Genomic DNA, 26,560 nt, shown 5'->3' with positions numbered 1-26,560 from the left:
CCCGCCCCCAACTGCAGGGCACGCACGCTGCCCCGGGCACCCGAGCAGCTAGCTACACCACTGCCTCTCCCCACTGCGGTCTAACTGGTATCTGGGAGTCCCTGTATCCAAGGCTGACAGTTGAAGAGGCCATTTTAGAGGAAAGGAAGTTAAGGAAAGCATGACAAAAGGCTACACCGACACAGCCTCTATGCATGCAGAACAGGGCTACACAATGCAGCTTCACCTCCACCAAACTGCTTAATTCAGGAGAAGCGGGGAGTAAAGATTATTTGAACCAGACACGTTAGTATAAATGTGGAGTACACCAGATGTTGAGAAACAGTTAAACAGTTAATGCTGATGTTTTTGTATTCCTGTGTTGGGGGGAAGCCTGCTGGCATATGTGGCAATAAGTATGACAACTAAATAATATAAAGTGTATTTTAAAAATATACACAATAGGTAGAAGATCATCTGTATTCGCTACAGCAACACCTATCACCTTCTGTCTGCAAAGAGTCCTTCCTTGCAACACCTTATGTAGGCCCAATAATAAAGAGGCGATCACCCTAAACCAATTTGAGTGCATATCATATGCTGAGCTGATAGCAGCGGCAGCATGTTCCTGCTCTGCTCAACATCACAGATTGCAGTGCTTCAGACAGCCACAAGGCGGCATAGCAACCCCTTGAGCACCACCCAATCCGTTTCCCTAAATGCAAGTTAGCAGCCGCTCTGCAAGTGAAGGTGAGGAAGGGAAACAATGCTGTCAGTCACCGCAAGGCCTGCTGGGAAATGTAGTTCACTATTTAGATCATGCGACTCCAGCAGTTTGCACAGGCTCTATCGCCGCCACCAGGGCAAACACGACAACTACTTTCATATGCATGTACGCAGTAGGGGATCCTAAAATGTCGTCTGGCTTAAATTTAACGGAGCTGTATTTTTAGTACAACTGTAGTCAGTGAACATTTTAAGCACTGCCCACTGAATATACTCTCATGAGTATACAAGACAAAGAAAAAGACCATTAACTGAAGATTGTTTTATATTTTAAAAAATCTCATATACAGTTTTAAATTAAAGAAACATATTATTGAGTATTGTGGGACGCGGGTGGCACTGTGGGTAAAACCTCAGTGCCTAGGACTTGCCGATCGTATGGTCGGCGGTTCGAATCCCCGCGGCGGGGTGAGCTCCTGTCTTTCGGTCCCAGCTCCTGCCCACCTAGCAGTTCGAAAGCACCCCTAAGTGCAAGTAGATAAATAGGTACCGCTTTATAGCGGGAAGGTAAACGGCGTTTCCGTGTGCTGCGCTGGTGCTGGCTCGCCAGAGCAGCTTCGTCACACTGGCCACGTGACCCGGAAGTGTCTCCGGACAGCGCTGGCCCCCGGCCTCTTAAGTGAGATGGGCGCACAACCCTAGAGTCGGACACGACTGGCCCGTACGGGCAGGGGTACCTTTACCTTTTATTATTGAGTATTAGTAGTTCTCAAAAATACATGTTTAAAATTAAGCTGCAATTACACTCCCCTCGGGATGGGCTCTTGTACCTGAGAACCAGGATCCAAATTTCTAAGTAAGTAAAATAAATACAGTACATAGAGCTTTAAATTGTGTGCACTGAATTGTGGGGTCTCTGCTTCATTTTCTCTGTGCTAGTTTTGTTCAACAGACGCACTGAGTATAACTTAATTGGATGCAACCAGAGTAGGCACATTGAAATTAATGACCCCATGTTAGTAGTCTCCATTAATTTCAATGGGTCTACTCTGAGTATGATTAACACACTACAATCCACTCTCTCTTTCACTTCACACAGAGGCAACTTCAGTATCATCCTTTGCGATTTTAGGTTTTGAAGCTGTGCGCATCCCTGCTCAACCCATCTCCCAAGTTTCCTGCAGACGAACTGGTTATTTAGCATTAATCTTGATTTGCTTGCACAGACTATGTCCTGTCTTTATTGAGCAATTGTTCTGATTTGTTTCCGGGACTGTTATATGAAAATGAGCATTTATTCTGCATCCATCCTCATTTGCCTGTGGATCTTTACATCCCTTCGCATTAATCATTTGTTCACCCTGAACTTTTCATTGCATTTCCCTGTCAAAACAGCAAAAGGTCAGCTGTTGTTTCTGTTACAGTAGATCTGTTGTAGATCTGTGCAGTAGGTCCCAAGCAGCCCATGGGGGTCGTTTAACCGGCCCACGAGTCGCCCCTGAACTGAGCCGTCCGCTCGGCAAGGCCCCACACACTGCACTAAACCAGTGCAGTGTGGCGTGGGACTCGCTTCCGCAGCACCAGAAATCGCGTCTGCGCTGACGCCGGAAATCACATCTGCGCAGAAGCAGATGCCAGAAATCGCGGGTGCGCGCGCAATCTGGCGCATGGTGGGATCTCCGCTGGAGTGAACCGGCCCAGGCGAGGTAAACCTTGCCGACCCCTGTGCTAGGGCAACAGAGAGCTGTTATCCACTTTAACTGCACAAACCTGAAGTTTCAGTACGGATTGAATCCCTCCTGCAAAATAATGACAGCCAGCAGGAACCCTTAAGTCTTCCTCTTCTTCTGGACTATGCACTTATGGGAGACAACATACACACTCCCATTTTCCAATTTCATCTCAACAATGAATAGACTTCTCAGGACTCTCAGCAAGGAAGGAAGTAAAGTCTTGTCAGCGTAACCTCTGCTATCAGGACCTTTCTATGTAAAACGTAATTATGGACATTTGTTATAGTGGTGGTGTGCAAACATGCCCCTCCTCAGAAGAGAAAGTCCCAAGGCAGTTCCAGATGTCAACCCATGAAGCATCCCTAGAAAATGATTTATTTTTCCTATGGAACACTGGGATTTGGGGGCAGGGGAAGACAGCAGAGTTAGTTATAAAGTGTTTTTAGATATGCTGTAAGCCACCCAGAGTGGCTAGGGAAGCCAAGCCAGATGGGTGGGGTATAAAACAATAATAATAATAAATTTTATTTTATTTTATTATTCAATTCTATTTTTTATTTTTACAAAGGAAACATTCCATAATAAGCGAAGCAGAAACAACACAGTTTGGAAAGGATGGAAGGAAGGGTGGATATATCCTTTGAACTGAACTATAAAAGAACCGTTTGTGATTTCATTTTGTCTTTTGGGGCAAGATTTCTCTGCACAGATAGGGTGCAGGGTATAGTGGGCACCACACTACAAAGCTGGGATGGTTTTAAGGCAGGGAGCCAGACCAGTGATTTTATACACACACATTCAAGCTGTCTCAGAAGAGCCGTGGAATTTCATTGCGTGCCGATTAATAGGTGCAAAAGAGACATTTCTGTTACGTGAAAGATGTCATTTCCAAATGTGTAAAAGACGAAACATGCAGTTCAGATAGAAAGCATTTGTCACAGGTGAACAAAGAACACCACAGGAAGATTGGATGAAACTGTACATCCACCTCCCTTCATGACCTCCAATCCCTTTACGGGGACCATACAGGCACATTTAAAGCTGCATTTCTGTCTTTCACTGATGGGCACCAACAGCAGGAGACACACCTTGGGGGAGCTGGCGCATCTCTCAAGCAGTTACTTAGTTCCCCCACTTTCCATGCTGTGAGGAAACTAGCTATGAAAACAAGGATGGTGAACTGATGATATTCAGAGGTCAGAAATGGCACCGGAAGCAAGACGGAGAACCATTGTCCGCATTATGAAAAGAGACAGCATGACAGAGCAAGGAGGTTGTTAAGCATACAGGAGCTCAATGACCCTTTTCAAACCTGAAAACAGAAACAGCCACTTCTGGTGAGGGTGTGAGGGATGTGTAACCTTTTCCCCACTCCAAACAGTGCTTGAGAGCGCCACAAAGCTTTCCAGGTGATGGTAGCCTTAAACCACTCACTATTTCTGTGTCTAGCCTACTTTGATCTAAGAGTAAGACAACAGGCAATGCTGTAAAAAACAAAAAAAACTACAGGCGGCTGATTTCAGGTTAAATACTAGAAGGAAACCTGCTAACCGTAACATCCACAGCCAGAAAACACCTTTGTTAGCATGCTTTAACTAACAAGTTGCTCAGTAATCAAACAACCTGGAAAGTGAGGCTATGGGGTTTCTTTTTTTGGAGTTTTTCAATTAAACACTAGACAGGCATCTGTCAGGAACTATTTAGGTCTATGACAGTCTTCATGAAGAAACCAGACTAGACTACGTAACTCTCCGTAGAAGCTTCTACTTTGTCAACATAATGGTGGATTAGTCCCCTCTGTGCCAACATTTTAGCACATCCAGCACTTCACTCTAGCAAGTGTAATCTGTGTGGAGAAGTAGATTGCTACTGGCAGATTAACTATCTGTCAACCTAGTCTGGATGCACAGAATACTGCAGCGTCAATGGAGGGTGGGGGAAAGAGACAGCTTTCAGCAACTCCTGAACGCCAAGCCAAAGGGTAGCTAACAGTCCCTTCCAGATGTAACTCCCATCATCCCTGACCATTGAACATGCTGATGGGAGCTGGACTCCAACAACTGCTAGAGAGCATCACATTGGCTACCCCTATGTGCATTAGACATTCTTTATCCACAGCTGCAGGCCCTCTTTATTCTATAATCGGAACTATGGTAGCAAACAGGTCAGAGGCAATGCACTTCGGGTATGCATATCGACAGTGCTCAGTAAGAGAATTCGTCAACTTTAAGTTCATTTAGTGTATTCCCAGTCTTTTGCTGTAGTGAAAAAACAAAAAAAACACTAGTGGAGAAAGACATTTTGGAAAGCGCAGCAGACACTCCAGGTACCGTCTCTCTCAACTGCTCTGCTTACGAATGGCCCAGTGCTAACTTAGCAAAGTGGCAGGATGTGGAAGTGTGTTGTGCTACACGTTCATATTGGAAGTCAAATTATCTTGTTTCTCCCAACAGCGTACTGCCCAAGAACTTTTAACACCACCAGGTTATTTGTTTAAAGGAGAAAGACCCCTCCCAAGAGAGACAGAAATAAACACTGGCTCAAACCAGGGCCAGCCCATAGTGTGAAATAGCAGATGGCACTCCCGTTTCCAAGACAAGGTGCACAGTACTCAAAAGGGCAGCCAAGTTATTTTGTTAGAAAAGTCTCAAAAGCAATCTCCACACACTTCCTGACAGTGAAAATTAGTTAACAAATACTAACAATTTCATGACGCCAAAAATCAGCTGCCTTTCAGCAGCCACCTCACTCAGCAGAACTCCAACAAAGACCACTTAACCACTCTCTGAGTACTTACTAGTGCCGTTTTATAGAATGCATGAAATAAATTTGTTTGTTTGGGGACCAGGGCTAAATCCATTTGAAATTAATTTTATTCCACCCAATGCATTTTCTTATTTGCATTTTGATTGTCAACTATCTCTGCTGTTTGCATTTCACTCGTCTCACATTTCTGCATAAAGAGAACATTCCAGTTCGTGCCTTCTACTGCATATGAACATTTTGCCTGGCTTGGTAATATTTATTTAAAATAGAGGGCAGGGGATATACCAGAGTTTGTGAGTTCAAGCTGCAAGTTTGCATCCAACATGTCAGTTCTGTAAAACACAGGTTTCTCTTTGCTATTTGTGTGTGAATGGCAGCAAAACTATTACAAGATCAAAAGTAGCCATTATCACATGGTCTCATTGAGCGCAAGGTGAGAAAAGCATTTTGTGTGAACACAATGTTGTAGTGCACACAACTCAGAGGAAGGTACCACCAGTCTTAAACTAGGAATACAGAAAATCAGAATTCTCTAACACCGCCTCCATACAATACGCAGTTCAATCAAAAAACACAAATAACAAGCTGCTTTTTGTAAGAATGGACTCTCCAAATGGACAAAAACAATGTATAATTTGTTAAGAGATTGAAACTTCAGGCTTCCACCATGCAACTGGTTCCCTGATGCAGGGCTGAGGAATATGTGGAGGCCACCAGATGTTGTTGGGATTACAATTTCCATCATCCCTGGCCACTGGCAATGCTGCTTGGGGCTGATGAAAATTTGAGTCCAACAACACCTGGAAGGCACCAGGACTACCCTAATGCAAGGGGTGGGCAGGCTACAGAGAAAGAAATAATAATAATAATAATAATAATAATAATAATAATAATAATAATAATAATAACGGTCTTTCTGCAACTTATGCATGACATGGAAAGGTTTCAGAACAGAGACAACAGGAATGACCAGGTGAATAATCTTTCAGCTGGTGGTGTGCTTCTGAAAAAAACAAGTTTTCAACACTTGACTTCTGCAACATGTGGGGTGAAAGAAAAGTGATCTAACCACCTAAACTGGATTAGAAAATATTTCCCAGGCATTAACCAACATCAGTAAAGAATGAATTGTATTATATTTTCCTGTTGAATAGTTGTAGTGTTGACTGGAAAAGACTTAAAATCACTCTCCTCTAGCAGGAGGAGATAGCACTGCAAATGCATCTCACTTTGACAACCGAATCCAAACAGCTTTGGGGGCTGCACCCAGATTCAAACTAACCTCTTCTGAACTCCACCCCCCCACACACACACTATTGACAAACATAAAATCTTACCTTATAGCACACTGTGGCAGAATCCATAGTGTCCAAGAGTGATGTGGAATCCCGTAATCAAGGAGTTTGTTTAGAGCTGTAAGATCTCTCTTATTTTGAGAAAGAAGGAAACTGGCGCCTGCAACAAAATGAATATAACAGTAGAAATAAATGGGACACATAAAGTATACATGACTGTATCTGGCATATGAGAGAGCAGGAGGGGAAAGGAGGGCAAAATTGGAGAAGATGGGAAGAAATGGAAACACACTATACTGCTAAAATTCCGATGGGGTTTTTCCAGAATATTTCCCATAGTTTTGCAAACAATAATTCAGGAAGCAATTGTCCTTCCCCTCCTCCACTTGCTTGCTAGCCAACCAACCAACCAGCAGTTGTGCCCTCCAGCAACCTTGGGGTGGGAAACCTGTGGCTCTCCAGATGTTGCTGGACTACAACTCCCATAATTCCCCACCCATTGGTCATACTAGTTGACAGCTTATGGGAGATGAAGTCAAACAACTTGAGGCCACAAGTTCCACTGTCCTGCAGGAACCTATCTGAAAGCTAATGCAGCAAGCCAAGAATTTCTTAGGATGTCGCTGAGGATTGGGTTGGGAAGTTTGAAAAAAATACTGAGAGATAAAATGTTTATGGTGTACTGTTAAACTGAAAATGTGTGTGTGTGTGTGTGTGTGTGTGTGTGTGTGGAACCTATCTTAAAGCTGTGTGAAACCATTCTCCATCCTCTGTTTGCAACCCCAAACTACAGCACACAGTTATATAATAGCTACACACACAGCTATCCTCATCTCTGTCTTTTGCATCAAGTGAACAAGCAGGGAACTAGGATGCAATTGCCTTTTTCCAATGGTCTGCTCTTTATGGGGAAATTTTTACTCAATACAAACGAGTGGGAAATTATACAAGTGATCTCATAATCACTGGTGGAATGCTGGTGTAACAAGGAGAGTAAGCATACATTATGCATATAATGCCCTTTCTGAAAATGGAAATAAATGTTTCGTTAATTAAGAAAAAGACAAAAGACGAAAACACTGTTGTAAAAATATACAGCAGCAGCTGCAACCTTCACTTCTATAGTGCCTAGCCCATACACCGATCTTATTGGAGTAAGGCACAGCAGTTACTTATGCATTACCCATTGTTATACACAATCCCCACCCAAAATACAACCTGGGTGCCAGATGTGTGCACAGAAAAACGTTTACACGCAGAGTGAGTGTGCTAGCAAGGAAAGGAGGTGGGTTTGGAATATGGTGTTTAAAATGTCATGTTGAATTAAAAGACGAGTTAACATATACTTAAAATAAGAAGACTCCACACCCCACTCTAAGTTGTGGCATTCAGGACACTTCCAAGCATTTGTCAACCAAGTCCCATGAAACTCACAACAGCTTATTGTTGCCCTATCTTGCTGCTGCTCATCCCAGATCATTCGCACTACCAATAACAGATTTATTAAAGTGAAGTTTTAATTGCAAATAAAAAAGAATCACAACTGATATAGCTAACAATACATAGCTATGAATTTTTGAAGGACCTATTGCCACATAGACAAAGCAGAAGCTTCCTCCATAAAGCAAAATTTATAACTATAGTTTTATTTCCAGATTGTATCCAAAACTAGCCTTTCTGAGCAAACTACTATTTTTCTTTAAATGGTAGGAACCATGCACAACTGAAATTGACACTGCTCAGCTGAAAGCAATATCCATGTTTTTAAAACCCGACACTTCCACACTTCTGATGTGTCTTGAATTTTCTCCTGGTTGTTTTTTTGTTTTGGTAAAGCATTTTTGTTCCAATATACAAATCAAATCAGCAACCTTTTATATTCCATAAAATTTAATTTTAAAAATGAATGTCAAAGATCATGTACCCTTCTGACAATAAAGGGTTGCAGCTCTTGTTTGTGAAAATCTCATACTTGGGAAGACTGTGCTTTGTACTCCACTGAATTAGTTAAAATTTGTAGCCCGCCTTGCAATAAATAGTGCCCAAGGCAACTAACAACAAAATCCACAATGGAAAATAAACCTTTGCTATTCAGCTAAGCGCCTATATCATTAAACATTTTCCAACATCCAGGGCATATTTAAATGCTAAAGAAAATCCAGTGTCTTACTAAGATTATAGAATATTACAAAATCTTGGATTGGCAGCCTTAAGATTTATTTGTAGTAAGTAAACATGCCTACAAAATTTTTGTTTCCTTTTATAAGGAAGACAGTTCACCAGGGAAGTTGCAATAGATCAGCTGTAAAAGACCAGTATCAGTCCACATTACTAGTACAGTATTCCATATTACAGGTATTTGCAGGTGATAGGAGGGAATTTCGCCACCCACCCAAAAGTCAGGTGTCCAGTTTTTATACACCAGGCAGAGCAGATACAGCTCTAAGGTACATGTAACATTTCAGAGAGGTTTAAAAAAATTCTGAATCAAAACCCTACTTTTGCAAGTTCTTCTGACTACTCAGAAACTACCAATCTTACAAGTTCTTCTTCACTCCGGCTTCTGTGAATGCTTTTGCGCTCATAGGAAGTGTGCCTGTGTGCTCTCATATTGTTTCCGGAGAAACAATGAGAAATCCAAAACATGTCAGCACCCAATTAAAAACCCTCAAGGGATTAATCACCTTAAACATTCAGAGCAACTGGCTTCTCCTTGGGTGCTACAATGTTTCTTTCTGCAAGGCGCAACTTGTTGCAATAGAAGGGGGCAAGAAGGCGATATTCCCCTGACCCTTCCTCCAAAAATGTGTGTGTGTCCTTTGGGTGGTGGGGAGGGGGGGGGGGGACTAAATTAATTCCTTTAGTTTCTTAGTCCAACTTTGTTTTACAGTGGAATTCTGAATTTCACTGGAATTTATTAGACTGAACCACCACAACTATCTTTAATGTTTAAGCTCCCCCTTCCCCCCAAAATCCAACGCTTCTGTCTGCACAAACACAAAAATCCATCACTGCAAATTTGAGGGAATGGTAAGAAGACACTGAAAGTCAAGAACATTGGAAGTTACCCTGTGTTGAGGGGTCCATAGGCTGACATCAGACTTGCGGTCCATCTACCTCAGTATTAACTACTACATTGACTGGCAGTGGCTCTCCAAGGAAAGATGGCAGTCTTTCCCAACCCTACCTGGATATGCCAGCGATCAAACCTGGGACCTTCTGCATGCAAAGCAGATGTTCTACCACTGAGCAACTGCCATTTCCCTATGCCACGTTCCCCTTGGTTTTACGATTAAAAAAATTATTTATAATACTTTTTTGTGGTGCTTCTCCTACTTCCACAATATCCTAGGAATGCTCCCCCACCCCCACTCCACCTAGGACAACAACTTTCAAGTAGCTCTTATTGCCAAATGGCAACTATAGTCATTAAAATTCATTAAAGACACCTAGATTCTTTTTTTCATTTTCTTTCGAAGGGGTTTCCGAGCTCCCTGACAATCCGCACCGGCTCCAGCATTGTCGGTTAAATTCCAAAAGAAGAGGCATCAGGGTCCAACCCCACCAAGACGCTGCACTCTCTGGCCCCAAAGCCCCCAGACCCAGACCTGTAAGAGGAAGGCTGCCCTTGCTCAGTGGCAAAGGAAAGCCAGTGAAAATAAATAATAATAATAAATCTCACATTTTTCCAGGACTGAAGGCCAGCAGGGCAAGACTCTGGGGCAGACCCCGATTCAAACCCAGCCTGGCCCAGGCCACAAGGAAACCGCCTCCTGAAACTGCTCAGATCTAGACAGGGGCCCAGCAGATAACAAGGAGGTCCCTCAGTCTGGCCTGCTTTGAGTAGCCAGTTGCCTACATAGGTATACATATATATATATACCTTATATACACCCCGCTGTTACGTGGGGCAGAATGGACGGGCGGGCACACAGAGGCTGATCGAGATCCTTCAGCTACTCCTCGCAACGCACTTCGAAAGTTGCTTACACTGCGCCTTATCCTACGGGCCAAATGCACTTCTGTAGGGTCCGGAGTGAGTGGCGGCGTTGAGGTGGGGGGAGAAGTCGCATCATTATAACCATGCTCACCATTCCTCCTCTCCTCTCTCCCCCAACCCCCCCCAAAAAAACCCACATCCTCTCCTCCCCCACCCCATGGCCTGCCTCGGAGTAGTTGCAAGGGCTAGAGGGCTGCGCACTCCGCCTCTCGCTCCCCATTTTCTCATCCTGCCCGCTCAAAGTTGCAGGCGCGGGGCTCCCACCAGCCACTTGGCCCTGCGCTCCGTGGACGGGGCGGAGTGTGCATGCCCGCGCGTGGATGCGAGAAGAACTCGCGCGGGGGGGGGACGGGAAAGAGGGAGATAGGGGGTCCCCCACCTCCCCCCTAATCTCTCTCCCCCCTCCCCTCTCCTCCCTCAGCTACATTCCTCCTCCTGCTTCTCCACCCGGTAGCATGCATCTGCAACGTCACGCCCCCACCCCCCTCTGCCCCCCCAACTTCCTCCCATCCCCGCCTGCTCACCTGCGCCCCCCACACCCGCTGCTCCCCCTTCACGCACCCCCCCCTCTTGAATTTGGGGCTCCCCGGTGTTTTTCCTCGCACGGCCGTCGGAAGCTGCTCGCAGACCCCCCTCAGCAACCTACCTGCACAGCTCAACCAGCCTTGAAGTGGAGGGGTGGGTGGGAAGTCTTCCGCCCTCCTCCGTTCTGATTGGCCGCGGGGAGGACCTGGGCGGGCGTGGTTGGAGGAAGGAGCGTCAGTCAGGGGCGGAGGGGTGGGGCTGGAGGACGGGATTGATGCTGATACCTCGGGTTTTTTTATCCCTTCCTTTGCTTGTGTTTCCCGGAGATGTTGGGAAGGGAAGGGGAGAGATGTAGAAATTTGAGGGGGGGGGGTCATCCTCTTCCTCCCCACGTTAAACCACACACATGCACACTATACCACAGTTATTTGCATCTGCCCCCCAACTCTCCCTCCTGAGAGCAGCTGGAGGAGCCCACAGTGAATGCAACAGTCCACACACAGGAGGAATTCCAGTAGGCGAAGGCTGTGCAACTATTCTGTCAGATAGGCGGGGGGGGGGGGGGGATCGGAGGCAGGGAAGAGGGCGGCGTATATTGCCCCTGAAGAAAACAAAATAATAATAATAATAATAATGTTCCTTAAGGCTGTTATGGGGTCCCCTTGTTTGGGGCTTTGCAATTAAAGGCCTCCCGGAAACAAAAACCTCCAAAATTAAAAGCTCCACTGGAGAAATGTTGCATATTCCGCCACTGCGCTCCAGCAGGGCCCAAAGGAAGGAAGTGGAGAGGAATGGGGTTTGGGTGCGATTTGCAACTGAAGCTCGGGGGTCATCTCCAATATCTTAAGGAGAAGGCATTGTGGGTGGGGGAGGCGAGCAGAAAGATTTATGATGGGTGTATGTCTCACTGGCAAGGATCCTAGTTTTGGTTTGGCCTGCCTTGAGTGTGTCTCCCCCCCCCCAAAAAAAAAAAAAGCTGGAAAGGTGATGGATATTCCTTTTGTTATTATTATGTTTGTTTTTTAATCAGCTTACACTTTGTGTTTTTTTAAAAAGAAAACTGTTGCTAGGTGATCTGCAAGCCAACGAGGATATGTAAAGACTGTCAGCTTTCTCAAGGTGTGTACCCAAGGCATAAAGAAAGAAATGCTGGAGGCACACTGTTCAATGTTCTCTTGTGCCATATTTTTTATATAAAAAAAGATTTAAAATGCAATGTGTTGCCTTGTCATCCACACAAGATTTTAATTTAAAGGTCAGAACGTGCAAGTTCATCTGATCTGAAAGCAGCATGTATGCATGTAGATTCACTGTGAGTAGAGCTCAAAGCTGGAACAGAGGGAGCCACAGAAACCTTATTGTAGATAGAAGGCAAGTAGTTCGACAGTTCGTTTCTCCCACTGCTTGAAATCAGATTATTTGGAGGGGCACAGCTTCATAAAATAAACCCACAAAATTTGCTAGCCTCCAAAAAAAATATATATGCACCTGCTAAGGAACCAGAGGTCTGCATTGCCATCTTGGCTGCAAAGGAGGGAAAGTCTCCTCTTCTGCATCCACAATGAACACTCGGACCATTAACTTTTTAGCAACTTTTAAAAAATTGCCTTCTAATAGGAAAAAATTACTTTCTCTGCAGCTAGCATGGAGACCAAGCAGGCTCCCAAAGGAGGAATCCATCCTTCTATCAGCTCATCTTTCCCCTGCCATGTACATGGAATTCTTGGTCACCTATGCTTACCAAGTGAGTTGTTCAATAAAAAGCTAGGATGAATGAACATCTGCCAAAGTATAGCAGATTCATAAGTAGACACCTGTTTCAGTATAGGGAGTTAATTCAGTCACTAAATTGAGATGGTTTCTTGTTATTGTGTTTAACATAGCTACCTAGCAACCCAGAGTTCCTGTGTGAACATCATACATTTAAAGCACACACCCTCAAAGAATCCTGGGAGCAGTAGTTTGATAAGGGTGCTCAGAACTGTAGCTTTTTGAGATGTAAACTGCAATTTCCAGTATTCTTTCGGAGAAGCAATGTGCTTTAAATATTATTGAAATGTATAGTCTGTACTCAGGAGTGTTGCTTGGTACTTTCAAGCCTTGGGGCAAATGTCAGTGACATAAAATTACCTCTGGGCAAATTAGGGTTGTATGTGGGTGGCTTGGTCATGTCTACAGAATGGAAGACGGCAGGATCCGCCAGGACCTGGTCTATGGGGAGCTGGCTTCAGGCACCAGGCCCGTTGGGAGACCAACTCTGTGCTACAAAGATGTCTGCAAATGTGACATGGCAACATCAACCCTGCTGTGCAGGAATATCTTGCAAACAATCGCAGTGACCAGGGGAGGAGTGACTACTAGGTGTTACGCAAAGAGAATAAATGTGATGGTGCATCTGCAGCACCACAATCAGATGCATTCGTCTGCCCTAGCTGCAACAAAGCATGTCTCACCTGTATCAGTCTCTACAGCCACAGCAGACATTATAATCTTCCAACAGGTCAGCCCCAAAGGCGCACTCCTCCATTGTCTCTCAAGACAGACAGATGCCAACCAACCAACTTCCTGGGTGGGATGTCACTAGCTGCTGTTTGCAGTCTGCCCAGTCACTGTATAAGCAAAGTTTTTTTGTTTTGCTTTTTAAAAAGTGGTGTATCGGAAGGAACAGGAGATCTCAGAAGAAGCACAAAAGACCAGGTCTCAAGCCCCATGGGCCAATCTTAACAAAGATCCTAGTTACAGAGGATAAGTTCTTACCTTTTCCTTTGGGGCATTAGATATTCTCTTGCTGAAGGTTCCCATTAAATAGACTCTTCACACAGTAACGCCTGCGGAAACAGCAATGGATTTAGGGCTAACTACAAACTGAAGTCCTCTGGCTATAGAAGATGATGAAGTTAAAGCTGGAAGACCTAGGGGGGAAACATGCTTTCACATCTTCTAATTTAAAGGCTTCCTGTGAAAAGTGGTGGCCACAGACCTTGGCTGTGTACATACCATAACTTGATTTTAATCTGTTCTAAAGAATCTGGATCCAGCTCTGTCAGTGGAGGCTCAGGTAGCCTCAGTGGCTAGAAGTGCCTTTAACCAGCTGCAACTAGCTATGGCCACTCCTGGACCAGGAGAGTTTGACCACAGTACAGTGGTACCTCAGGTTAAGTACTTAATTTGTTCCGAGGTCTGTTCTTAACCTGAATCTGTTCTTAACCTGAAGCACCACTTTAGCTAATGGGGCCTCCTGCTGCTGCCGCGCCGCTGGAGCATGATTTCTGTTCTCATCCTGAAGCAAAGTTCTTAACCTGAGGTAATATTTCTGGGTTAGCGGAGGCTGTAACCTGAAGCGTATGTAATATGAAGCGTGTGTAACCCGAGGTACCACTGTAGTTCATGCACTGGTTATTTAAAGGTTGGATTACTGCAATGCGCTCTATGTGGGGCTTCCTTTGTGCCTGACCTAGAAGCTGCAGTTAGTGCAGAATGCTGCAGCACGATTGCTGACAGGAGTAAGGCCTTTTCAGCACATACTGTTACACCTGTGCTCAGGGGACTGCACTCGTTGCCAATTTGCTATTGGGCAGAGTTCAAGGTGTTTCTGTTAGCATACAAAGACCTTAACAACTTGGGACCTGTTTACCTACAATATTGCCTTACCCCAGATGTTCCGCTTTGATCAGCGGAACTGTCACTTTTTCAAGTGCCACATAATACGCACACCACATCTGTAAGAACTTGTTTAGATTGGCAACACCAGCACTTTGGAACTCCCTGCCTACCACCCTGAGACCCCTGGGTATGGGGCGGTATATAAATTAAATAAATAATAATAATATTGATACCAGACAGGTGCTTTCGCTGTATTCCTTTCAGTGCCTGCTGAACACATTCTTATTTACATAAGCCCAATCAGTTGTTCGGAGCTGTAATCTGTTTTAGTCTGTTTTATTGTGGTTTTATCTTCTTCACGTTTTACATTGCAGTGGGAAATTTTTAAGTGATAATTTTGTTCTCTTTTTTTGTAAACCGCTTTGAGTTTTTTCCTACAATCAAGGGATACATACATTTTATGAAACGACAAGCTTACATACATAAATGCCATTTTAAAAACATAGATTCAGTACCAGTGGAGGCTTGCCCATGAGGGAAAATGGGGCACTGTCCCACCAACCTCAGTCCACCTCCAGCCAGACCCACCTTCCTGTTTCATTACTTCCTGCCTCAGTCCAAGGAGTGGCTCTGTCTGCCGTTGTCTCCGGCTCCACCTACTGTTGATCTCCCTGCCTTTCGCCCTACCAGTTTCGATGGGCACCAACCGCTACTGTTCACTGCTGCACTGTACCCATTTTGAACTATTATCATTTCAATATAAGTACATTGGGTGGGTGATTCCCAACTAAAAGATTCAAAGCAGACCCATTGAAATTGACTGGAGCTACTTAAGCCTTTGATTTCAATGGGTTTATTCTTAAGTATGACAACATTGTGGTAAATAAATAAATAAACCTTTTTATTTCCATTTATGACTCTTAAAAATATCCCTGGGATTTCAGGGAGATCAGTGAGGGGCAGAAGTAGTGAGATAGGAGGTGCCCAAGGCTTCCCCCCTTTCCCCCCTATATCTTTGGCATGGGGGGAGTATAAAAGGGCACAACCAATATAAGCTGCCTCACTGCCCACCACCTTATTTACAATGAGGCGACTAAGGGGGTTATGAAAGGGCAGCAAACTGCTAGCCATTCAAATGATCATTATAGGTATTTCTTACTGTGAGGGTTTTGCTGGGTTTTCTGCCTCAGGTACCAAAATAACTTGACCAGCCTTGGGTACTGTTCCCCTTGTCTCAGTGACGGGAACTCCATTAGCTACTCTGCCTCAGGGAGCAAAATGTGTTTGGCCAGCTCTGGCGCTTTCTGAAATCATTCGCTTTAGCCTGGTGTGCAACAGGCCCAGCCCTGAAATCCTGAGAATTTGCCCTTTCTTTCCAGTTCTCTCAGAATTTAACTAAGGATTTGATCAGGGCCTGTGGTAAATAGGAGGGTAAAGTCACTGACTTTATGTTCCACATCATTACAGTGGTACCTCGGGTTACATACGCTTCAGGTTACATATGCTTCAGGTTACACTCTACTAACCCAGAAATAGTACCTCAGGTTAAGAACTTTGCTTCAGGATGAGAACAGAAGCGGCAACAGGAGGCCCCATTAGTTAAAGTGGTACCTCAGGTTAAGAACAGTTTCAGGTTAAGAACGGACCTCCGGAACGAATTAAGTTCTTAACCTGAGGTACCACTGTATCAGCCTGTTTATTTTCTTTCTCAGAGAGATTTGCGACATTTCTCTTGAGAAGGTGAAGAACAAAGGTGAGAGACAGGAGGCAGAGCGGCCTATAGAGCAGAGGTGGGGAACCTCTGGTCCAGGGGCCAAATGTGGCCCCTCAAGACCTTTCCATCTGGTGCAGTGGTGGCTGGTCCATTAGGGAGAGTGGGGCACTGCCCCACTAACCTCAGTCTGCCCTCAGACAGCCCCCAACCCAGATTAGCAAGGCGGCACTGCTTGTCAGCTTCCTCCTCCTCCTTAATCTTAGCATTGGCCTTATAAAACTCAGCGAGGAGGATGGGGACAAAACTGGAATTAAGATGGCTCTGGTAATTACTGGCTCTGGCTCCACCTACTGTGTGTCTCCCCAATTTCTGCCCTACCAGTCCCAGTGGGCACCAGTCACCATTAATCTGGCCCTCAGAACTTGCCCCAGACTTCACCCACTCTCCCCATTGTATTTATGGCTGATGAATCCCCTCCATTCATGATAATAATTTTATTATTTGTACCCCACCCATCTGACTGGGTTGCCCCAGCCACTCTGGGCAGCTTCCAACACATATAAAACATCAGAGATTAAAAACTTCCCTATACAGGGCTGTCTTCTGAAAGTTGTATAATTATTTATCTCTTTGACATCTCATAGGAGGGTGTTCCACAGGGAGGACGGCACTACCAGGAAAGCCCTCTACCTGGTTCCCTGTAACTTTACTTCTCGCAGTGAAGGAACCGCCAGAAGGCCCTCGGAGCTGGATCTCAGTGACCGGGCTGAATGATGGCGGGGGAGATGTTCCTTCGGGTATACAGGGCCAAGGCAGTTTAGGGCTTTAAAGGTTAGCACCAACACTTTGGATTGTGCTCAGAAATGTACTGGGAGCCAAGAGAGATCTTTTAGGACCAGAGTTATATGGTCCCAGTGGCCATTCCTAGTCACCAGGCTAGCTGGCACATTCTGGATTAATTGTAGTTTCTGAGTCACCTTCAAACGTAGCCCCACATACAGTGCATTGCGATAGTCTAAGCGGAAGGTAACCAGAGCATGTACCACTCTGTTGAGACAGTGCACAAGCTGCTGTTTACTGACACCATGCAGGATTATTTGGAGGCTCCAACCCTTTTGTAGCCATTTCTTAATGAATTACTATTCCAGGTCTATAATGTGTAACAAGGAAGAAAGCAGCAAGAATGTGAAGTGCTTTTCAGATAGAGTGGCCATATGTGCTACCTCTGAACTCAGAAGCAATGCTTAATGAAAGTTTAAAATTAAGGCTTCTGCATAGAGCACCTGGGCAATAGCATAACTCTGCTTATTTAGGGAATTGGGAGATGTTCTCTAAGGAGATGGCGACTGTGCTGTTCACATATGGCCCCCATAATATTGCAGCAGAAGCAGCATGAACACCTACAGAGAAATAGTACCTAAAATACAAGTCTTGGGCATACATGTGGTATTACAAGGTTGCTGGACATGCGTACTCCTCTTTCGCACTAGGCCCCATATCCGACAAACTAAAGTTCTTTGTGCACTTGGTAAAGGAATCTAACTGAAGGCTGAAGTCATTGGACTAGGCTAAATTAGCAGCAATGATTGAATATAGATGTTTTTGAAACATGAATTCAAACATGTAATGCAAAAAAAAAAAAGAACCAAGAATCCTCATTCAACAAGTAAACATTTTACATTTGAAAAAATAAAATGAGGCAGGGTGGGCTTTGGCTAACAAAAATTTCCTCTGGAAAACTTAATTGCTTGTTATTCATCCAATTGTCAATTTTGCTCCACTTTTTTTCAGCCGGTAAGCCAGTCTGCTAACCTTATTTTGTGATATGTGAAAGCACTCCCATCCCAGCAATCATAGCAGATGATCTAATTAACAACTTATTTTCAAAATATAAACACTCATTAAATGGAAAATGTAACAGATGACCTCACATTTTAAAAAGTATTTCTGAAAAGATCAACTTCTGAATAGCCATTGTAACATTCTCCACGCCGACTTCTAAAACAAAACTAACTGCAATGTTCTGTGCATGTCTAACTGAATCCTATTGAGTTAAATGGGACTTACCCCAGGGTAAGAGGGCATCGAATTGGAGTCTTAAAACATTTTAAAAATGAGTACAGTAAAGTACAAGTGGAGCTTGCAACAAAAAGTTGCAGTGTGGAGAATTTTGGGTTCCTACCACTTTGTTCCTCCTCAGTCTATCTCCTACCGTGCGCCTAATGAGCATGTTATTTCCTTACCGGGCTGCTGTTAGGTCATCCCTTTGTTTGGTTTTTCTTGAAGCTGCTTGTTTTTTAACCTTGCAAACCTTGGGGTCCCCCCAAACCTGCTAATACACCTTCCTCTTTTGTATGGACGGTGCTGCTTTGGCTACATAAGGACCATTGCAGTCTGCCTGACTCCTGCAGGTCTGCTCAGGAATTGAGCTCATTAATTACAAATACAACAAAGGCCCTCGAAAATATATACTGAAGCCTTTAAAAGATGTGGAAACTGATCACAATACATTTATGTGAAATTTAAACCATTTTATTGTGCATAATTTGCTCTTTAAAACTGTAAGGTTATCATACACTTTCTTGATGGTCACTGCACAAAGGCCATCCAACCTTTGTTGCAGGAGTGCTACAAAGGAGGAAAATTTTGGCTTCTTTAACACAGCCTAGCATCCTTCCTCACAGAAATAGCCTCCTGGGGTCTAAATTCCTACAAGACATCGGAAGTACTCAAACTTACAGGATTAAAAAAAAAAACCCAAACAAAAAACAAAAAGGAGACAGATAATTGCACAATATCTTTTTTTTGCATCTGTTCATTCAGACAACACTTTACAAAATAGTTTTGAAGGGGATACTGCCGCAAACAGGTGGGGGGTGCACCACCAGTGTAAGGTTTTGATTGGATTAAGGCTTCCATTGTCTTCTTGGCATTCTGTTGTTGTGGATATATTTCATTGCATTCTTTCAACACTGCAAATCTACACACTTATTTTCTCTAGGAGTTTACAACTGCGATAGCATTTTTATATTCCCAACAGCCAGGTGCAATTGCAAGGAGCACCTGACAAGCAACCAACATCCTGTTATGGATTTGTGTTGCCTACAAATACCAGCAAATGATGTTGTAGAAGTTAGTTTGGTAACGTTAACTCCTGGGTGGAATACTAAAGTATTTCATGGAAGTCTCTATCCTGGCAGATTGACAAATCTAAAAGCAGGGACGCTGGGCTTTATATATTCTGTAATGTGTTTGTTCACAGGAGACACTGTTGTTTTTAAGGTCATTTACATTCTCTGGCATTTAAGTTACACTCTAATAGTATTCAGAAATGTCTTTAACACATTCCAGTCCTGTACTTCCACACTTGTCTCTGAAGAACGTGGAAATGGTCTCTGCTTACTGAAGAGGAAAGAGCCAAAACTAAGACACATTTCTGGGGAAGGAGCAAGAAACTGCTTCATCAGTTACTTTCCCACATCTCTCAGCTCCCATACAGCAAATCTTTTTTCCATGATAGGTTTCTCAACAAAAAGGAGGTTTAAAAAAAAAGTCTTTCCTCCTCAAAGAATCATGTTTATAAAGATGAAAGAGCCAAAGAGTCAAATAATGACCCAAAAATGCATTTCCATTAATTCTGTGTCAATTAAAATCTGATGAATGATGTGCCTGGGGTGTCGGTGGAGCATGAGAATGATGCTGTTTCTGTGGCAGGAGGAGAAGGGAAGAATCCAACAGTATCAGTCAGACACACATCCAAGCTCAGAATCCACCTTCTGAGGTTAAAATTCATCACTTTCTACTGCATGGAGCTGTGTGTCATCCGCGTCAGTCATGCTGCTTGCCTGGGACTCATCTGTGCCAACTTTTGGAAGAAAAACAAAATACACAAACAAATTAAGCCATTTCTAGAATTCTTGCACATTTCACAAAGTAGGGGCAAAATCTTGTATGAACAGACTGTTCTATAGCAGACCTTAAATAGTATGTTCCAATCCAATTTATGGGATATATTATTTTATTATGTACACCACATATTATCTCTTTTTTTTACTTGCCAACCTGCCCTCCCCTTGCAAGGCTCAAGAGCACCATACAGTACCTCTCCATAAGCAAACTGCTCCTGCCTGAGATGTCCACAATTCAGTTTCCACACTCTCAGTCTCTATGTGGACATGGCCTGCACTACCTATAAAACTTTCAGTCAGTTTGTGATGCTAATAGCAGAAACAATTTAGCATTTAAGCCAAGCATTTAGTATTTAGTTGTTAAAAGTATTTCATATACATTATCGAGTTGAGGCCATTCATTCATTCATTTTTTACATTTACAGCCCACCTTTCCTTAAAGTAGCTCAAGACACAACATACAATGCTCGCCCTTTATTACACCCCTGTGACTTAGACTGAACAATAGTAATTGACTCCAAGGCTACCCAGTAAACTTCATGGCTGAGGGAGAATTTGAACCTGGGTCTCTCTGGTCCTAGTCCAGAACTCCATACATTTACACCACGGGGGGGGGGGGGAAGGTCCGAGACTGCAAACATATTCTGGAGCTGACCCAACACAGCTCATTTTCATCTGTGGCCTTATGTAAAAGCTATAATTTGCACAAATCAATACTATGCATTTGTTTTAAATAACAGTGGCCGAGAGGAGGATGGCAGAAATAGCAAGGGTACTGTATGGAAGTAAGCAAAATGGCAGTTATGTACCAGGAATGTCAGCATGTCTGCTCCCCTTGAGACTCAAGCCTCCTCATTTGGTTTAGGCTTATTTATGCTCATTTATTTATTTTATAAGTATCACTTTCCAATCATAAGAGCCGCAAATTGCTTTTAAAAAAACTGAATAAAAAGTTGGAAAATGGCATTTTAGACTCCATGTTGCATGAAGTAACAGCCATGCTAAGTGCTAAGACCACTGCAATTACAACGCTTTCAAGTTATCTAAACGAGAAGCCTCTCCATTTGCTTCAAAGGGGGGGAAAAACACCAAGAAGACCTGCCTGACTCATATGGGCAACATTCACTGATCTGCTCCTCTTGTGTTACAGGCTCTTCATCATCTGGAAGGTACCGCTTGTCAATGGCCTCTTTGATCTGGTTGTTGGCTCCTTTGGGATCCAAGTCCATTGCCCAGGAAAAGTTCATCAGTGCGAGATGGGTCTGCCCCAACTTTTTATAAACCTAGCGAAACAACAATCATCAACTCCAATGTAAGTCAATAAATTACATGTTTGCAGCAATTGCTTGCCTCTACCAAATGGGACGCGGGTGGTGCTGTGGGTAAAAGCCTCAGCGCCTAGGGCTTGCCGATCGAAAGGTCGGCGGTTCGAATCCCCGCGGCGGGGTGCGCTCCCGTTGCTCGGTCCCAGCGCCTGCCAACCTAGCAGTTCGCAAGCACCCCGGGTGCAAGTAGATAAATAGGGACCGCTTACTAGCGGGAAGGTAAACGGCGTTTCCGTGTGCGGCTCTGGCTCGCCAGAGCAGCGATGTCACGCTGGCCACGTGACCCGGAAGTGTCTGCGGACAGCGCTGGCCCCCGGCCTCTTGAGTGAGATGGGCGCACAACCCTAGAGTCTGTCAAGACTGGCCCATACGGGCAGGGGTACCTTTACCTTTACCAAATGGGAATATCTAGAGCTCTACATAAATGTCAGAGTTGCTATTGGAGGGTGATTTGTCCATCCAGGCAACAATGTTCAACCTGTTCTTTATGGGGTTGAACAAGTTTGCAGTTCTGAGATATTGCAGATGCACCTTTGTCTTCCCAAGACTCAAGCTGGCCATGGAGTGCCTTCCACAACAGAACTCAAGCTGCATGCTAACTCCAACCCTTTCTGGACAGAAACAACCATCCAACTATTTTAGGGACTCCACTTTGGATTTGAGCAGGGCTTACTCCTTAGCATTTTATTTTCCTGAAGACATCTCACAAGGCAGCAGATGTTTAGGATCAGTTTTCCTTCTCCTAGATGGCCTACCTTCCAGCTGCAATAACAGCTAACTGGGATCAGGTTGGGAACAGCTTAGTTTCCTGTCCATTTATTGGCCCAATTCAAAGTGCTGGCTCTTATTTTTAAATCTTTTCACAGCTTGGGACTAGGGTACCCAAATATTTGCCTATCTCTGTGTGCAGAGATCTACATTTTGGGGCTTGCCTTTCTAGCCAAGCCAAAAATTATAGTCACCAGCCCCTGCCTAGCAAATCTCTTCACAAGCCTCTCTCTTTGTACAGTGGCAATCAAGGATTCCACATTGTTCCACTGCTTCACAGTGTTTTGTGGGGGGGGGGGTGTCAGTTTGGTCCCACTTGGCCAAGATGCCCCAGGTTCCTTGGCAGCACAACTTCCCTTCCAACTTTGGAGGTGAAGAGAGGGTGGAGATTGGCACGCAATTGCCAGGATGGTCTTTGCCCCACTCTGCAGCTTCAAAGTTGGCAGGAAGGCTAGTCACTCATCATATTTGCCTTATGGCACCCCTACTGTTGAAGCCTGGTGCAGCATAATCTATGAGCACAAATCTGTATAGCAAAGCCCTTCCCATAATCATCAACAATCACCATGCTTTTCTTTGAATCAGAAAATGCAAGGGAACCCAGCTTACAGCTGTAATTCAGAAGGTTATTCTCAGGCTGGTTCTTACCTTTCCTATTAAGAAGTAAACAAGAGACTCTTTGGGAACAATTTGCTTCAGTTCTTCAAGTTCTTGTAAAGCATACTGAAATGACCAAAAAAGACCCCAAACCATTGAGCAGTTTTTTCTGAGAAATATGAACCATATAACAATATTAGAGTTGATACTTTGGTCATGAAGAGTCGGACACGACTAAACAACAACAACCTTTGGTACAATACAAATAAATCTTTCTTCCGCCAATCCTAGTTAATTGTTTGACACATGTATTATCTATGGGCTTAGAATTTGTAATATTATTGTTTGCTAGAAAACACCAAGGCTTTTGATTTCATGTGCACCTAGCCACCTGAAACACACCCACAAGGGACCAGGGAATGCAGGAAATTAATAGATGCTGAACAGAGGGGGGAAAGGCAGATCTCTCCTCCCCAAAGCAGGATGACAGAAGTATAACAAGGTTCAAGAAATAAATAGCAACCAGGGCAAGAGAGCTGGTATAATTACAACAAAAAGGAAGGTGAGTTATATGAACAGCTAGGAGAGTTTTGAGGAACATGACTGTGTGAGTGTCAAATAAGTTAGTGCCAGCTTGTAGATGGTCAGTATATTTTGCTTAGAAGGATTAAATGATCCAGACTAATTCAATATATCCATTCTCCCTTTCTCCCAAACTAGGAATCATATTATACCATAAACACTTGCTATAAGCAATATGACTGGGGAAGGAACCATTAGATAAAGCGAGATCTACTGGGGAACACAACTTGTATGAGGCAGCAATTAGATAAGAACAGACCCCAGAGCCCACAGAATTTATTAAAGAAAAAACCCAACAAATTCATAGGAACTTACTCCTAAATTAACATGTTTAGGATTGCCCTACAGGTGTTATGCAATGGCTGTAGAGTCTGTCCAAGCTTTCAAAGGAAACACAAACGGTTGCTGTTCAAGAAACTCAAAAGTGCAGTTCAACCTCATTGCAAATTGCTCACCTTATACTTCTCATTTGCAAATAATACTGAGGCTCTATGGAATTTGCAGAGGGGGTTCTTGGGATCAATATTAATAGCTTTGTTCAAGGTATCCAAAGCCTTTTCAGATTTCTTCAGGGCATGCTGAACCTGAAAAAGAAATGATTTATTTATTTGTTTTAAAAGGACAGTGCTTGCTCATTGTTTGGATTTGCCAATGTCATGTTCAGGCCAGGGGCAGAATGAAGCATGATTTACTTACAACTCCAATGTGGCACAACAAGACAGAGCTCTGAGGGTTGATATGAAGTGCTTTCTGGAAATGCATTTCTGCAAGGCTGAATTTCTCCTGTTTGTAGTAAATCATTCCCAACCCATACCTAGCAATTTTAAAACAAGACTGTATTAGGCACCAAGCTTGTATATTATTAGGAAGGACACTTTATATAGGTTGAGAGTGTAAGTGCACAACATTAATTGAGTGGTTGACTTTGAGCAACACAGGTAAAATGAAAAAGATTTCATAATTCTAACAGCATCTACACAATATGTTAATATTCTACTTCCCTATTTTGAAGCAAAGCCTTTATATTATTGTTTCAGCACCGTCTAGTTCAAATACACTCTCCCTGTTACAATCCAAGTTAAGTTTTTCTCTCCCTACCCTTTATAAGCCTATAAACCATGGCAGCTGCTCAGAACTGCTTTGACATGGTAAGAGTGCCATCCTATTACCAAGAATATAATAAGTCATTTTGTCAAATAAAATGTAGCAGAGCAGCAACCCTCACATAAGTGGGGAGATATGTTATATATTTTATAGTGCAGTGGCATCTAAGGTGTATTGCACAATGCATAAGATTATGCTTCAAGCATCTGCTTGGGAGCCCCAAGGGAGGTGCAGTGCTGATACAGAGGTGTTCCCTGTTCTCTCCAACATCTCACATGGGAAATGTTTGTCAAAGCCGAACCCTTTTGAGCTTCCAAAGCTTGGTAGAGATAAAGATTGCTTGAGGATGCTCAGTTTTAAATATATATGGTGGTTTCATGCCAATTAATTATTATTATTATTATTGACGGTTTTATTGTTTAAGGCTTTTTACTTAAAGATTTGAGCTTTACACATTTGAGAATGTGTAACTGGGGGAGAATGGCATAATGAACTTTTCACGTGCTGCTGGCAGTGGTATGGAACCCTAATGATGCCACAGCCATTTTCAGAGGCAACTATGTCAGGACAGATGCATGTCAACTGGATGCAAGTCAGGAGTAGGTAAAGTTGGAGACAAAAAGAGGGATCCCAAAGAGACTGCAAGTAGACACCTAAAATTTTTATCCTTGGGGATATTGTAACTCATACATTTTTTGCTTCTTCATTCTCTCCTTCTCCCACTCCTGGTTTTTAACTAATTAGAAATATTTCTTACCAGGCATTATAGTGCCGAGGGTTCATTCTAATTGCATTCCTAAAGCAGGCTAATGCTTTCTCAAGTTCCTCTGTCAACACAAATTCATGCCCTAAGAGAGTGTAGGCGTAGGCATAATTTGGATCAACTTGTATAGCTCTCTGAAAGAACTTGATGGCAATGTCATGTTCCCGTTGCAAACTGAAGCAATTTCCTGCCGCACACCATGCCTGGAAGAAAGAAAAGCAAAATGGCAGAAGACATACGATAGTATTTTTCTCCCGTTTTTTGAGGAGGTGATGCAGTAATGGAAAAGACACGAGTGCAACAAGTCTGGATTTAACAGGTGCTCAAGTGCCTGTTTACATGGCAACACCTTTGTGGATACTTGATTTTTTAAAAATAATGCCAACCTCTAATTTGCTTTTTCCACAATCAAGAGGTGAATCAGAGACTGAAGTGTGTTTTAAAAAATGCCACAACAAAATGCCCATGATGATACCTCTGGTGAATTTTTATCCATATCAGTTAAGTCTTTTGAAAGCACCGAAAGAGCCACATCTTTCTGCAAATGCCACAGTGTTGTTGAGTAGATTTCCATCCCTTCCACTCGGTAGTTTTCAATCCTTCTGACTTCAGAGAATATCCTCTCAGCCTACGAGAGAAATTAACAAGTGGCATTTCAACAACATGAATTAAAAGACTTTCTGCATGATCACATTTGGATGATAATTGTGTGTGCACAAGTCACCCATATGGCTTCTCATCAGGGTTTTATTTCTTAGAATCACAGAGACCTTGGAGGTCCTTCTGCACAATGCAGGATGTAACCATGGCAGCGTCCTGACAGTTATCCATTCTGCCTCGACCTCCACCTCCCAAGACATACTGTTGCAGATCTTACCTACATGTAGTTTCCCCTAATACTTAGCTGAAATCTTTCCATCCATTAGTCCTGCCCTCTAGAGCAAAAAATAACAAATTTGATCCATCTTCTGGGTGACAACCCTTCCATACATGCACAGAAGATGCTGCCTTCTCATATGTTAATACATGACCACAAGTTTAAATCTACTCTAACAGATATAGCATATAGGCTGCCCAGCACCAGAGAAGCCCTGTTGCTGTTAAGCCCGCTTGGGGAATGGTATGTAGGAGAGGGTCCCACGAAAGGCACTAACTATGCAGAGGCCTCCTTA

At 43.6% G+C, this 26,560-nt stretch overlaps 2 protein-coding genes across 17 annotated transcripts in view; both read right to left on the bottom strand.

The window, feature by feature from the left end:
- Positions 1–13,847, bottom strand: part of KANSL1 (KAT8 regulatory NSL complex subunit 1) — a 146,465-nt gene extending 132,618 nt beyond the window's left edge. For 5 of the 13 annotated variants that reach the window (XM_083410940.1, XM_083410944.1, XM_083410932.1 and 2 more), the window contains exons 1-2: positions 11,146–11,214; positions 6,542–6,659 (exon numbers count right to left, since the gene is read on the bottom strand). The gene's annotated coding sequence lies outside the window, so the exon portion shown is untranslated. Of the gene's footprint in view, positions 1–6,541; positions 6,660–9,567; positions 10,517–11,023; positions 11,215–13,781 lie in introns of those variants that run through there. The other 8 variants (XM_083410945.1, XM_083410941.1, XM_083410936.1 and 5 more) reach the window with 7 other exon arrangements.
- A 5,004-nt stretch (positions 13,848–18,851) lies between these two features.
- Positions 18,852–26,560, bottom strand: part of CDC27 (cell division cycle 27) — a 28,312-nt gene continuing 20,603 nt past the window's right edge. For 2 of the 4 annotated variants that reach the window (XM_083410953.1, XM_083410954.1), the window contains exons 13-20: positions 25,864–26,016; positions 25,383–25,591; positions 24,218–24,335; positions 23,977–24,105; positions 22,991–23,065; positions 21,348–21,532; positions 20,444–20,526; positions 18,852–20,206 (exon numbers count right to left, since the gene is read on the bottom strand). In XM_083410953.1, the coding sequence (XP_083267079.1) occupies positions 20,124–20,206; positions 20,444–20,526; positions 21,348–21,532; positions 22,991–23,065; positions 23,977–24,105; positions 24,218–24,335; positions 25,383–25,591; positions 25,864–26,016 (1,035 nt within the window). In that variant the 3' untranslated portion in view covers positions 18,852–20,123. The remainder of the gene's footprint in view (positions 20,207–20,443; positions 20,527–21,347; positions 21,533–22,990; positions 23,066–23,976; positions 24,106–24,217; positions 24,336–25,382; positions 25,592–25,863; positions 26,017–26,560) is intronic. The other 2 variants (XM_083410956.1, XM_083410955.1) reach the window with 1 other exon arrangement.

Source organism: Podarcis tiliguerta (assembly GCF_965153285.1).
Source record: "Podarcis tiliguerta genome assembly, chromosome: 13".
NCBI classification, from domain to species: Eukaryota; Metazoa; Chordata; class Lepidosauria; order Squamata; family Lacertidae; genus Podarcis; species Podarcis tiliguerta.
Note: the sequence above shows the minus strand (reverse complement) of the source record. Positions and strands in the feature narration are given on the sequence as shown.